This window comes from Euprymna scolopes, chromosome 22 (genome assembly GCF_053919585.1).
Source record: "Euprymna scolopes isolate OS-2025 chromosome 22, ASM5391958v1, whole genome shotgun sequence".
Lineage (NCBI taxonomy): Eukaryota > Metazoa > Mollusca > Cephalopoda > Sepiida > Sepiolidae > Euprymna > Euprymna scolopes.
In genome coordinates, this window is record NC_136503.1 from 5,207,114 (window position 1) to 5,220,383 (window position 13,270).

At 32.4% G+C, this 13,270-nt stretch overlaps 1 protein-coding gene across 50 annotated transcripts in view; it reads left to right on the top strand.

Moving 5' to 3' along the window:
• LOC145243857 (oxidation resistance protein 1-like) overlaps positions 1 to 13,270 on the top strand; it is an 886,868-nt gene that overhangs the window by 665,409 nt on the left and 208,189 nt on the right. For 21 of the 50 annotated variants that reach the window (XR_013862953.1, XR_013862955.1, XR_013862954.1 and 18 more), the window contains one exon: positions 4,075 to 4,113. The exons of the other annotated variants lie outside the window; for them this stretch is intronic. Coding sequence is in view for 15 of the 21 variants with exons in the window: in XM_080106896.1 (XP_079963022.1) it covers positions 4,075 to 4,113 (39 nt within the window). In the remaining 6 variants the exon portion in view is untranslated. The remainder of the gene's footprint in view (positions 1 to 4,074; positions 4,114 to 13,270) is intronic. 50 annotated transcript variants of the gene reach the window in all.

Here is a 13,270-nt window from a genome sequence, read left to right on the forward strand (position 1 = left end):
TACATACACACATACATTTTCGCTTTTATATATAGATTAAACTTGCTTGTTGGGTCATAATCACTAGCATTACTTCTATTTTGATTTCATTTGAAAATTGTGGCATAGCTATTATTCCTCTTGGAGATCAACCAGCTTTCCCATCTATGAACTCTTCTACTTGTATCCCTCATCAGTATTAATTTTGTATCCCTCATCAGTATTAATTTTGTATCCCTCATCAGTATTAATTTTGTATCCCTCATCAGTATTAATTTTGTATCCCTCATCAGTATTAAGTTTCAAATTAGCTTTCTCAAAAGTTATTGAACATTTATATTTTAAAAAAAGGTTTGGTAATTTATCTCTTTTTATTTATCGTTATTGAATCACTATAATTGCTGTTAATGTTGACAAAACTATTGCATACATAGAGGAAAATAGGACAATGACATTACTAATAAATAATAGTAAATATTAATTTATTATAAACTATTTCAAAAATAGTTATGTAAGTTAAGTAATATTTTTTGACTCTGCCTTTAATTTTTATCCAATTTTCATTTTTTACATTAGTGATTATCATCAAAATCCTATAACTATATCTACCCCCCTCCTGCACTTACTGAATTTGATGACATTTTTCATCAACAACTGGATTTTTTTTAAAAATTAATTTTATCTATTTACTTGCATAATATTTTATATTTTTTTAAATTTTCTTTTTATGCTTCAACAGTTCCATATTTTCATTGGACTTCCTGATGATGGAGCAATGTTAGCAATTCTTATCCCAATTGGTTGGATATTCTGTTCCTCCTAAAACACGTGTGTGTGCATATGTATAATGAAGTAGAAAATGAGGATTTATTTCCACCTAACATCATCATCATTGCTGTTGGTCGACATTGGTGTTAAGAAGTAAATGCCTATTCATGCTATAGGGTTTAGAACAGCAACTTTTGTTGAATTAGTTGCATATAATGAATCGTTCGCAATAGAAATTTTGCTTTGTAAGTAATCGAAAATCCCGTGATTTTCCATTAAACAGTAAAATTATACAGAAATAATTATGGAAAGAGATGAAGAATATTTTAGAATCAACGAAGATTTATTTCTGTTTAACTTCATGCACTAAATCATATTCATGTTGGCTTTATTACTTTGTTTCATCCAACACTCTCTCTTGTCTGACTCTCTCTTTCTCTCACTTTCTTTCTCTCTGTCTCTTTTATCTTCCACTCTTTCTGCTTTCTCTCTCTCTCTCTCTCCTGCTTTCTCACAATATAAGCTATTAAATTCATCAACTTGTCTTTTTTGCGACCTTGACCGAGATTAGTGCCCTAAATTTTCTCTTTGATCATTAATGACATGTTTCTATCAAATCTGTTTATATTCTCCCTCTCCATTGTCACCTAAATATGCTCTGTTTTTGTACTTTTTTCTTAGCCCAGCTTTTTAGTTATTTTATTCTGCATGAAGTAGCATTTTGTATAATAAAATGAAATTACCTATAATGTATGCGCTTGACAAGCAACCACTGAAACCATACAAGGGCTGATAAAATCATGCTTTTTCCGATACTGAATGGGTTACCTCCCTTACAGTCTTCACATGCTTTTTCACATTTTGACAAAAGCGATGTCTATTACAGTCACGAGTTATGATAGTCTGATAGTCATGCATTTAGACTATGACTGACAGCAGGCATAATATATATATATATATATATATATATATATATATATATATATATATATATATATATATATATATATTTGTAATATATATTGTAATAAATATTGATTAACATTAACTTTGGGAAAATCCTAAAAATGTCACTCGGCTCTATTACAAAGGACCATTATATTTAAAGTTCTTGTTTGTTTGTTTGTTTTTTTTTAAAAAAAGGCAGTAAATTATAACAAGTTATACACGTACTACTGAAAGAAATATTTTTGATTTCTAAGATGGCCGATATAAATAAATATGGTAAAATATGAAAGAAATAACTGCTGCTGCTTTACAAAATACAAAAATATTTTGGATCAAGTAAAGAATAGATACCCTGTTGCAGACGACGACGCCTGGCAGCGACCAGCGCACATTACGACTAACACCGGTGATTCGACCTTGACATTGGCACAAGCACATGGCGTCGGTTGTTTGTAAACACGTCAAATAGTAAACATGCTCAAATATTTGCCAGCAATTTTTTTTTTTTTTTTAAATGTTTACAAACAACCGACACCATGTGCTTGTGCCAATGTCAAGGTCGAATCACCAGTGTTAGTTGAAATGTGTGCCGGTCGCCGCCAGGCGGCGTCTGCTACAGGGTATCTATTTTTTGCTTGATCCAATATTTTATGTTGCATTTTTTTCCTCATCTACAGGGTTATCTCTTATTTGTAAAGTGTTAATTCTCTGAATGTTACTTGATTTGTTTTAGCATAAACAAAGTCATGTTTGATATCAAACATGACAATGTTTTATCAGCATTTTATGTGTGCCATTCAACTTTGTATAATTTTATTTGTTTTTTGTATATTGTTTTAATAAGAGCATTAAATGATAAAGGTTTTATGTAATAATTTGTTTTGATACAATGCCGAGAGAATATTTTTTAGGATTTTTTTAATGTTCATCCAAGCACTTCCTTTTCATTATTTGATTATAAAGAAACAATCTTACTAAATAATTTTTCACAAAATAAAGATTTTGTGTGGTTGTAGTTAATTTTTCTCCTGTTGTCGTAGTCAAACCACAACCCCTTTTTTGATGGGCCATCTTTTCCATTTTTTCTCTGCCACCTCCGTGTAAACCAATCTTGAACTACTTGTGCTTCTCTCATATGTACATTCAACAAAAAATATCTTGAATGTTGATACAACCTCATCATAAACATGATAGTCATTTGTGAAAAACCTTAGTTTCGTGATAGTTTTTCTGTGTAGATCTCGATAAATTAGAAATGTATTTGAAAAAAGTTTTATTGTAATTTTATTTTGCTAAAACGTTTATTTTATTTAAAGACTTTAACTTAGATTTTTTATTTTATTTCCTATTATTTTTTTAAACCTTTATTTTGCTATTTTTTATTTAGATTTTGGTCCGGTAAAGGACTTTTAAACATAAAAATATAATTTATTTTTATACAGTAATTTCTTTACAATTTTGTCAGTCAACATTCTTTTCTTTCCCAGATATTTTTATTAAACTAATATTTTTTAGTTTGTGTTTTTTTTTATTTAAAATAGTTCCATTTTAATTTGAATTTGTCTTACATAAAATATTTTTTTTTTATAAAATATTTCAAGATATTTCTTTTCTCTTTTTTTTTTTTTTTTTTTAACGGTTATTTTCTGAAATTGAATTTTTTTCTCTTTCAAATGGATTCATTTTTTAGGGCGAGACATTTTAAGAATTATTCGAAATGTTTATTGAATTATTCTAAAATTATATGCAAACTTATTCTTATATATTTGATAAATATAATAAAATGTTTTTTTTTGTTTTGAATTTGATGATCAAATTTTAGATCTGTTTACTCACATCTGTGTCAGTTGTTCCCAACATTTTTCCAATTATAATCTGATTTTATCACATCTTCCAACCCTACCTGAAAAAAAACCTAATTCTTAAGAGAGAATATGAGAATAAGAAAACTTAAAATTTTTAAAGTATGACTCAAAAAGCTCGTTTATTTATAGCTCTTATCACTTTTTGGATTTAAATATATGATTGATGAAAGCAAATGCCTCCTTCCAGATCTTAAATCAAAATAATTCTACCATTTTGAAATTCATTCATATTTATTCTTAGTTTAAGCAAATAAAAAAAGTAGTAATTTAACCGATCAACTTTAATATTTCTTTTTTTACTTTTTGTACATTAATCAAAAAGACGAGAAAAAAAAAACAAAAAAAACGTTCATTGAAAAAGAAAAGAAAAAATGTTAGTCTATCATGTTTTTAATATATACTTTTCATATTCATTGCAAAGTTGTTGTTTTTTTATTCTTTTCAGAATTGTTTAAAAAAATATTTTTTCAGGACTTTTCCTTCCATTCATTTTCATCATTTTTGTTTTATTTAGAAATTATTAAAGAAACAACAGTAGAGGAAGAAGATTCTGGTAATTTGAAATTAAAATAACAAATATTTGGCACTTCTGCATTTTAGCTTGTTTTTGGTCTTGGAGGTTTGAAGAGTTCGATTTGGGACAAGTCGAGACAATCACAAAATTTTCTCTCAAAATGGACAATCTATAGGATGAATTATTGCTTAAATTAACACAAAGCCAAACGACGTTTCTTTTAACAAAACAACAACAAAGGGTTTATTTAGAAAAGGCGAGGTTGTATCTCAGACTGGAGAGAAAGAAAGTATAAAATGTTCCTGTTTGAAAGTGTCGTCTGCCATCAGACTGCAGTCCTCAACAAGTAGTAGTGGGAAGGAGTGAGTGAGAGAGGTCTGTATAGGTGGCTTGCTGACGTCCCTCTGACGATAGCAGCTGAGATCCCAAAGGGCTAAAAATAGTTCTTAAGGAGACAGCTCAAATCAATACGCCTTGCCAACTGATTGGTCAGTGAGGCCAAATCACTTTGGCACCGGGCATTGATCCGCTTACAGTAAATAGTTTATTAAATGCTACAAATCCTTTTGTTGTATTAATTTATTTTGAAACCTTGATTTATTACAAAAACTATTTGTTTTAATTTTCTGAAAACGTTTGCAAAAGTCCCTTAAATTTTGTGATTGCCTCCACTTGCCCCAAATCAAACTCTTCCAAAAATGAAAACTAAAGAAAGCTAAACTGCAGAAGTGCCAAATTGTTGTTTTCTTTTTTGAAGTCCTTTTCTTCCTTTTGACTTTTCACTTTTGATGGTTTTGGATTTTTGACATCAGCTTTTTTCAATATTTTACCCTTTTTTTCAGTAAAATTTCTTCAAGCTCCAAAAAACTATACGCAGAAACAATCTTTGTAATCCATTTCTTGAAAGTTAATGCTCAACAAAACACTCGTTGATAACAAAATAAATAAACAACAAAATAGTTAATAAAACTTAAACAAAAAGTTAATAAAATAAAGGCAGGAACTACAAATTATATAAAACATAAGATTTTTTTTTACATATTAATTAAATATCAATTTTAATAAAAAGTTTTCATCTCATATTATTCAGCGGACTACTGTTCTCATCTTGAGTGTTATTTTCACAATGTTTCGGTCAGTGTAACCTCCAACAGGTTATCTTATCAAACTGGAGAATTTGAACGGAATTTTACCTTCAACCTTCAGAAGAATATCACTTTTACAATTGATTTTTCCAACACTGAACCATGGGTCCTTGTGGATATTTATTGCTATAACTTTGTTTACTCTCATCTGTGTCAGTTGTTCCCAGCATTTTTCCAATTATGATCCGATTTTATCACATCTTCCAACACTACCTGAATGAATTTTGAGAGCTTTAAACCTACTTAATTTCTAGGTGTAAATATCACTATTTATTACTAACTTATTATCACAAAATATATATATATATATATATATATATATATATATTAGAAGATCGGACATATGTTCCGATCTTCTAACCATCATGTTTTTGAATTTCATTTTCTCCATGCTTCTAAAAAGTGGATTTTTATATCTATAATATAGGGCTGAATGTGTGTGTGTCTGGTGTGTGTGTCTGTGTGTGTCTGGTCACGAATAGGCTCCTATATGGTTGACTATTTAAAAAAAAACTGATTACATATAATGATAGATGTATCGAGACACAGGAATGGGTATGTTTGATCTGGCAGAACAGTGGTTCATTAAAATTGTGGGGTCTGCATTCACGCCTGGTCCACAAAGTATGGAAATAAAAAAAATTAAAAAATTAAAAAAAAACGTTTACAAGTGTTTTTGATATAGATGTACATAATAATACTTTGATAAGTATGTTTTAACTTAAATAGGGATGGTATAATAAAATTGTGAGGTCTGCGTTCACACCTAGGCTCCATAGAATGGAAATAGGCAGAAACTTTAATAAAGACTTTTCATATCTATCTGCGTAAGTATACTTTGATAATTATGTTTCAGTTTGAGGAAATATGGTATAATAAAATTATGGGGTGTTCGTTTGCACCTGACCTCCATAGAATGGAAATATGTCACAAAGTTTAACAAGGTTTTTTAATATAGATCCACAGAATATTGTGATAAGTTTTTCAGTGTGAACAGGTATGGTATAATAAATTATAGGGTTTATCTATTTTATTTTTACTTTCATCATATTTTGCTTTGGTTTTGATACCCCCAAATTCGAAGCTATCTCTTTACAACCCTTCCTTTCCATAACCTATCATACGTTCATAAATCAGAGTCCATTTTCTGTAGGCTGTTTTTGAACCCAGTCAACGACGGGTACTTTTGCTAGTATATATATATATATATATATATATATATATATATATATATATATATATATATATATATGAACAAATGATTAATAAAACATGTTAAAAGACATCTTGAAAAAGAGTTAAAAACATATTTAATTTTAAAAAAGGAAGCACAAGATAAGTGGATAGTCCTTAATCCACGGAGTTTCGAAGAAATACCCTCCTTCTCATCAGAGGGCAGGAATTAGCAAAATGCAGGATCGGATTTTGCATATAAAAGTATTTAATGAAACTACAAGTAAGTCACAGATCTTACTTGGTTAAAAAAGGGGGTGAGGTAAGGGGAATAGGAGGTAAAAGAAAAAAAAATATATATATATATTCATTTAAACAAAATGCTGCCTTAATATACGCAATTCTATATATATAGTTTGAGCATTTGGGAAGTGATACATACCATTAGCGTATATATATATATTATTGTTTACTTATTACTGTATATATTATCTATTATTTATAATACGGTTCCCATATCGTATTAAATTCTATACTAAGTCTACTTAGTAATTGGTTGTTCCCCCCACCATATGTGCTGCTTCTTTGAGTCGTCTTATTCTCCACCGTTCTTCTTTGTCTATAAGTTTTACTTCCTCCCATAATGGTAGACGGTTTCCTTTTTCCTTCCGGATATGGTCAGTCATATCCAACTTTTCAATCTTACCACGTATTATGGCATTTTGATGTGCTTTTAACCTTACTTTAGTGAATGGCATGTCTCACCTTTGTATAGTTTTCCACATTTACAGGGATTTCATATACACAGTTAATTAATTAAATCCTTCTTAAGTAATAGAAAAATCAAAGTTGTCCTCGACGGACATACATCCAAACAATATGACATAAATGCGGGAGTGCCTCAGGGGTCTATCCTTGGACCTCTATTGTTCCTGATATTCATAAACGACCTCCCTGATAATATTGTTTCGGAGATGGGTATATTTGCCGATGACACCACTCTCTATAACAGATATGAGGGGAAAACAAATGAACACATATCCAAGAAAATGGCAGAAACACTAGAGGATGACCTCCAATCCGTAGTGGAATGGGGACAAAAATGGTTGGTCTCATTCAATGCTGCTAAGACTAAGCTTGTTTCCTTCAATAACTACAAGAAACCTTCTCTACCACCAATAGCAATGGCCAAGAACACATTACCTGAAAGTACTTCTTTTAAACTCCTCGGCCTAACGTTTACAGGGAATATGAACTGGAATAGATACATTTGAACATCTTTCTGATGGGGTCAGAGTATGAATGTGTCATCTACATATCGCAACCACATTGTTGGCTTTAGTGGTGTTCATCCTAATGCCATTTCCTCAAAGTATTCCATGTATTCATTGTCCAGTACTGGGGACAATGGTGATCCTATCGCCAGACCTTCTTCCTGTCGATATATTTCAGATCCCATCGCGAAATATGTAGTTTCTACACAAAAGGTCAACATCTCCATTATACTGTTAATTGTGATGAAAGTGCCAAATGTGTTCCTTTAGTGAGGCATTCGAAGTCATCTTATGCCATACAAGTGTCCAAGTCTCATCAGTGAGTACTTTCGTGAACAGACTCACTACATTTAGACTCAACATCTGGTTGGAATGAATGGGAGCATTGTTTATCATTTCCAGAAAGTGAGCTGAATTCTAGATGTATGATGGATCTATGATTGGGGTGATTATATTCTACCTAGAATCTGCTCAATGAATGGCATGCTGAACATCAGGTACTGACAATGAGCCTTTATGGAATACCATCCTTATGAATGTTAGGATGGCTGTATAGGTGTGGTAGTTTGCTGTAATACTATACTAGATGTTTATATTTTGCAGGTATTAGTTCCTTGTTCGTACTGAGGGTCTGTGATAGTTTCCTTTTCATTTTCAAAGTTGAATTCTTTTTCACTTTACAATAGCCACCAGATTCTATTAAATCTGCCAATATTTGGAATATTCTGTTCTATCCATTACCACTGTAGCATTGCCTTTGTCTATTGTCACTGCACCGTGATTTGATAGCCAACACTTCTTCCTGTGAGAGGTTCGGTTTTGGAGGCTTTGAATTGTCTCACTTTCCATCTTAGCTCATCTCCTTGTGTTTTGCGTTTATTCAAAGCTACCTGATCTATTAGAGCTATCATATCTAAGTATAGAATCTGTTTGATGGTTGTGGTGAAGTTGAAACCTTTGTCTAGCACTGATTTCTCAGAGGGAGTTAGCTGACGTTTACTTTTGTTGACAATCGCTCTTATTGGAGAATGGTGGACATGGAGTGTTACGTCCTTAGCTTTTATTCCAATTTTTTAATTTGACAAGATTTAGCACCCTTAAATTTTTGTCTTATATGTCCAGGTATTCTTGGATGTGGGTCTTGTCATCAGTATGAGATATACTTTCCGAAAAGGAGGTGAGGTCGTTTTAGATTTCAGTCTTTAATTGATGTTTCTTCCACTATCTGTTGTGGATTTTGTCTTAGATGAGCTCCTTCTACTCATTTTGTGTTCTTCTTGAGCTGACTGGTCGGTTCAATGTTAAGCCTGATGGCTCTAGCTTGAGATTACTGTGCGAATTCCCAAATTTGACCAGAAATATTCCTGAATTCAACACGATACACCTGAAGAAGGTCGGAGGTTACATCAACCGAAATATGAAAATCACACTCAAGATGAGAACAGTAGTGCAAATAATACAAATAACCAATCTTCATCTCAAAAATTCAGAAATGTAAGTTTTCGTCTGTTTGTGTTTCTGCCATTTCCCATCGTAATCATTACTTCAACCAGTATCGTTGGTTTTGAGGCTTCTAGATATAGAAAAGCTAGCAATGCCTGCAAGAAACCAATTTAAGTCTAGTTATTCTCAAAGGATTTGTGATTCATTTAAAAAAGTTGGCTTTCATGATCTTTGGAGAATCTGTAACGGTGTTATTAATAGTAGCTGTTCCTTCTCTTTTAAATAGTTCTAGGTAATTTCATCTTCTACGTATAAAGCTGATCTCTTTCTCTTTTCGCTGACAATTTTTCTCTCAATGATTTTGATGTTCTTCCAGAAACATTAAAAAAACTGAAACTTTAAAAAAACTGATCAGTCTTGATTACTCTAAAGGTGATCGCTAGATTTCGATTGTTAGTTTCGACCAGTCTAATGCCTCCGGTCCTGATTTGATTCCTGTTGTTGTTCTCAAACGTGCTTCTAAACCTTCTTCTATTCTCTTGAAATTATTCAATCTCTGTTTGTCTCGGTCCTGTTTCCCTTGTTGGAAGGAGTCTTCTGTTGCTCCTATCTTTAAAAATGGTGATGATCAACTAAATATCATCCTGTTAGTTTTCTCTTTGTTATTAGCAAAGTTTTTGGGAGGCCAATAGCAAGTTTGTTCATTTTCTAAAACTTTTTTAGTGCTATTGAGTATGGCTTTTGTAGTTTCATTCAACATCGGATTTATTAACCGTTGGGATTGAATGGATTTGTCGGTTTATGGATATTTCAGGAGAGGGTAGAGTTATTGTGTTTGGTATTTAGAAGATGGTCTACAGAGTGTGGCATTCTGGTCTTTTACATGAACTTTGAGGTTATAATATTGGTGGTAAAGTTCTTGCTATTATCAGGTCTTTCCTTTCTGACCAAAGCTTGCGAGTAACTCTGGATGAAGTATCTTCATTTTCTTTTCCTATCAATAATGTTCCGTCAGTACTCTTTTCTAGGTTCAACACTGTTTCTTGTCTACATTATTAAGAAAGTTAACATTCATGTTGATGACACCACTCTCTATTTTGGTATTACTTCTCACCCATTTTCATCCGATCAGTTGAAATATGCAGTTGATCTGCATTTAGTTATCGGTTGGGGTAAAAATTGGCTTGTTTTGTTTAATCCTGTTAAGACTCAACTTTTGTCTTTCAATCTCAGATGTGTCTCTTTTCTTCCTAAGATTCTTATGGCTCTGCTCTCAATGAGAAATCGACTCTTGATCCTTTTCATCAAATCTTTCTTGGAATTCAGATATTAAATCCATTGCTATTTCTATTTCTTGTAAAAACGGTTACCTCTGTCGCTAAACACGTTCTCACAACTGAGGCTATTCTCTATCTCTACAAATCTACTATCAGACCATATTTGGAGTATTGTTGTCATATTTGGTTTGGAGAATTTGTGCTCCATTTGAAGGTTCTTGATAAATTAAAGAAAAGTATCTGTAATTTGATTGCCCCCCCCACACACACTTTCTTCTTCACTGAACTGCTCTTTCTTACAGAGGTGATGTTGCTAGTCCCAGTCTTTTCTACAAATATTATTATAGCATGTATTCTTCAGAATTGTCTAATTTATTCGCTACTTCCTTTGTTCCAGCTCGTTTAACTCGTTGGTCTAGTGGTCTTCATCAATTCATTGTTTTAATACCTCATTGTAATACAGCTTCTTATTCCAGTAGCTTCTTTCCAAGAACTACAAGTTTGTGGAACTCTATTCCTGCTCCCTGTTTTCCTTCTATCTACAGCCTTGATTTTTTCCAAGACTAAGTTCAGTACGCATCTCCTGTCTTTGCAATAATCAGCTTTCATTCTTGTTATCTTCTTACATCAAGTGGCTTCATGCCTTGTCTCAAGCAATTTCCATAAAAAAAAAAAGAATTGAGTTATAAATTGTGCAGAGGAAAGGGGCATGATTAGTCTAATGGATATGTTTATGGACTATGAAATCAATGCCAAAATCCAATCTTATCCCATGTATTGTGTTCAGTTAGACACTAATACTATTGGAAAATTTATCTGCAGCTAAGCAGTTAACGCTAAATATAGTACTAAACTTATATAGTTTTTAAATTTTATTTATTTTTTATTTCTTTCTTTTTGGAATCCTTTGAGATGAATAGTTTGTATATTTATTTATTTGCGGACTGTTATTTTCAAGGCCAGAGGATGAGTTGGCCGAAACGTGGTGAAACAACAACTCTAAAGATGAGGATAACAGTCCACAAATAAATAAATAAGCAAACAAACAAACAAATAAACAAATAAATAGTATTAAAACTCCAACAGTTTTTTTATTGATCTTTTTAAATAGTCCACATGATATAACTTTAGAATATTTTTGTTTTTATAAAACTACTAGGGGGGAGGGTATCCGGCGTTTCCCGGGTGTTTGGAGGTGTGTGTGCACTGGATTAATCAAAACATAAGAATAAGCTAAGTAAATAAACACAAAAAAAACTAACGTAAGGCAAACAAACGATGTTAAATGTAAAAATGGGAAAAACAAAAAAAGAAAACACGAAACAGAAAAACAAACGTTAAAACTTCATTAAAAAATCTGAAAAATAAAACCCCCCCAAAAAAACACTGGCTTAAATAACCCTGTTTCAATATTAAACCTTTAAAAATCGAAAAAAAAAAAAAAAGAAGACATCTCACACCACAATTCGAACCCAAAACCTTTAGATAATGACGCCGACCTCTAATCAACTGAGCTAAGATGACGTCCACACAATTAGGTCGTTTTTTAAAATCTTTAAACTAAATCAGGTTCCGATGTCATTTGCGCATGCATAGAACCGAACTTGTCATGAGAGGACGGTTTTTGCTGATCTCCCCCCCCCCCCTGTAGAAAACTGCTGATTTTAGGGTGAAGGAATTAACGTTTTTCGATATTTGTCGAACGAAGGTTGGAAGTTTAAAATGATACCGATCTGGCGAAAATCCGTGACCTGTGTAGAAAGTTTTTGCGAGACATGCAAACATACATACATACAAACATACACACATTTTTGCTTTTATATTTATAGACTAGCGAGGGGTACTCAGCGTTGCCCGGGTGTTTGTAGGTGTGTGTGGTTGTTAATGAAAACCTTAAGCGAAGTAAAAAAAAAGAAAAGTTAAAAACGAATCTTAAAACTTGGGGGGGGGGGGGCTACCCAGAGGGCTAATCAAAACATCGAAAAAAAAACACACAAAAAACTAACGTAAGGCAAACGAACGATGTTAAATGTAAAAATTGAAAAAAGAAAACAGAAAAACGAACGTTAAAAACGAAAAAACATGTGAAAAATGGCTTAAATAAGCCTGTTTTGATATTAAAATTTAAAAAATCGGTGGGTACCCGGGTGTTTTTGGGTGTGTCTGGTCGGTCGGGGGTGTTAATGAAAACTTAAGAATAAGCAAAGTAAAAAAACACAGAAAAACGAACGTTATGTGAAAAATGGCTTAAATAACACTTGTTCAATATTTAAATTTAAAAAATCAAAAAAAAAAAAAAAAAGAAAAAGAGACATCTCACACCATGATTCGAACCCAAAGCGTTTAGATAATGAACCAAGGCTCTAACCAACTGAGCTAACACGACACACATGAAATTCTCTCAGTTCTTCAACTATTTAATCTAAATCAGGTCATAACATCATCTGACGCATGCGTAGAACCGGTTGTCCTCATGAGAGGACGGTTTTTGTTGACCCCCCCCCCTGTAGAAAATTGTCGATTTCGGGATGAAAAAATTAACGTTTTTGACCAATTTTTCGATATTTTTTGGACGAAGGATGGAGCTTCAATATGATACCAAGTTTGTCAATTTTTGTTCTGTCTATCGAATGTTTTTAGCGGACACACAAACACACATTTTCACTTTTATATTTATAGACTAGCGAGGGGTACCTGGCATTGCCCAGGTGTTTTTCGGGGTATGTGAAAAAAAACCCGAAGCATTGACGGGGCGCAGTTGGAAAATAGTAAAAAAAACAGGTGCGCGTTTTTGATTGGCATGACGGCGATAGGTATTCAGCAGTTACGATTTTGTGCGGGACAGTTTTGAATAAATGGGTTTGTTTGTTTTTAAAACCCGCTC